The 1,377-nt window shown below is 39.8% G+C and overlaps 1 protein-coding gene across 1 annotated transcript; it reads right to left on the bottom strand.

The window, feature by feature from the left end:
• Nucleotides 1–13: 13 nt before the first annotated feature.
• Nucleotides 14–325, bottom strand: LOC108356960 (retinol dehydrogenase 11-like; the record flags this gene model as incomplete). The annotated part of the gene is made up of 2 exons (XM_017608057.1): nucleotides 183–325; nucleotides 14–108 (listed from the first exon to the last, which is right to left on the bottom strand). Coding segments are annotated over exons 1-2 (228 nt in total), but the record flags the coding sequence as incomplete, so codon positions are not given.
• Nucleotides 326–1,377: the final 1,052 nt, after the last annotated feature.

Raw genomic sequence — 1,377 nt, 5'->3', positions numbered from 1 at the left:
GTTCATTTTTTACGATATCGGCAGCGAATTCCCGCACCGACTTCTGTGACCCCAGATCTAGTTTCTTCACAATCAATTTGTTGTTGCCCGTCTCTTTGCCGATTTCCTCTGGAAAAAAGAGTAGGTAATAAGTATGTATGTATAAGCGATTACGATTTCAATGACATATAACTATGTCGTACCTTTAGCAGCATTGGCTGTCTCCAGATTGCGGCAGGCCATGATGATGCGCGCTCCCCGTTTGGCCAATTCGCGAGCTGTCTCCTTGCCTATGCCACTGTTGGCGCCTGTGATAATGACTGTTTTGCCTTCCATTTTGGTCTGCAAATAATGAGAAAAATGCCATTACATATACATACATAAAAGAANAAACAAGGTTATTTCCTCTAGGTCCCTCTAGATCGATGATTGCCAAAGTGGTCCAGGTGAAACCTCAGGAGAGACTCGATGGCGGTCTACGTTGGCGTTTAAAAAAAATATGGGGGTTCACGAGTTGTAATTCAAATTTTTCGGTGATTTTTGACTGGCTGTATTTCGGTGGAAAACGGTCGTATTGAGACTTAAAAAAAGCATTTTTAATGCTGCTCTAGTTTTCAGATTTATTGTCTAAAAATTTCTAGGAGCTACGGTTCTCATGTAATTCTGACAGATAACACGAAAAAAAAAATATTTTTCGAATTTGTTTTTTTTTTTTGTCCACGGACTCAAAAAAAAATATTCAATTAGGGCGGCATATGGATCAGATAGCCTCTAAATTTAGCTTTTATTACCTTTTTCTAAAGCCCCCTTTAAGTTTTTTGAGTAGAGTACGAATTTTGAATTCGGCGAATTTTACGCCGCGAATGTTCGCCGTAAAAATTAAAACACACTGACGTATATGAGAACGCGCACAACCAAAGCGAACGATGAAGTTCGCCCGACGACTGTTCGCGACGATAGGCTTATTTCTATTTTCGTCGCTGGCGACAGCGGCAAAATACGATCCATTGTGACCATATGCTACATATTCTCAAGTTTTTAAAACGAAATTGAAAAATACTGTATTAGTTTTTGTTAAAAATTAATAAAAAAATTTAATTCAACCTTGTCATAAGCAGCCGATTTCATTGTCGTCGTAGTTGTGTTTTACTGAGCGAAATTTTTGGGTGAAAGTTGCTGACGTCGTCGCTGTACTGTGCGAAAATTCGCCGTCCGCCGTTATTGTGTTTCTACGGTTAAGAAGCCATGCTGGACACTTTTACAATGTCTCGAAACAAGCTTAAATAGATGGGATCACCTCAGTAGAGGTGTACGACGCTTACTATAGAAATATCTCGGCGGAATGGCAATTGAAAGAAGTAACGCAGAATGTGCATAAAGGTGCACCTCAACGAGGAG

The sequence above is a fragment of the Rhagoletis zephyria genome, unplaced genomic scaffold (genome assembly GCF_001687245.7).
Source record: "Rhagoletis zephyria isolate East Lansing unplaced genomic scaffold, Rhagoletis_zephyria_1.1 Rzeph_scaffold_68174, whole genome shotgun sequence".
Lineage (NCBI taxonomy): Eukaryota > Metazoa > Arthropoda > Insecta > Diptera > Tephritidae > Rhagoletis > Rhagoletis zephyria.
The sequence above is the reverse complement of the archived record's forward strand: the minus strand, read 5'-3'. Positions and strand labels throughout refer to the sequence as shown.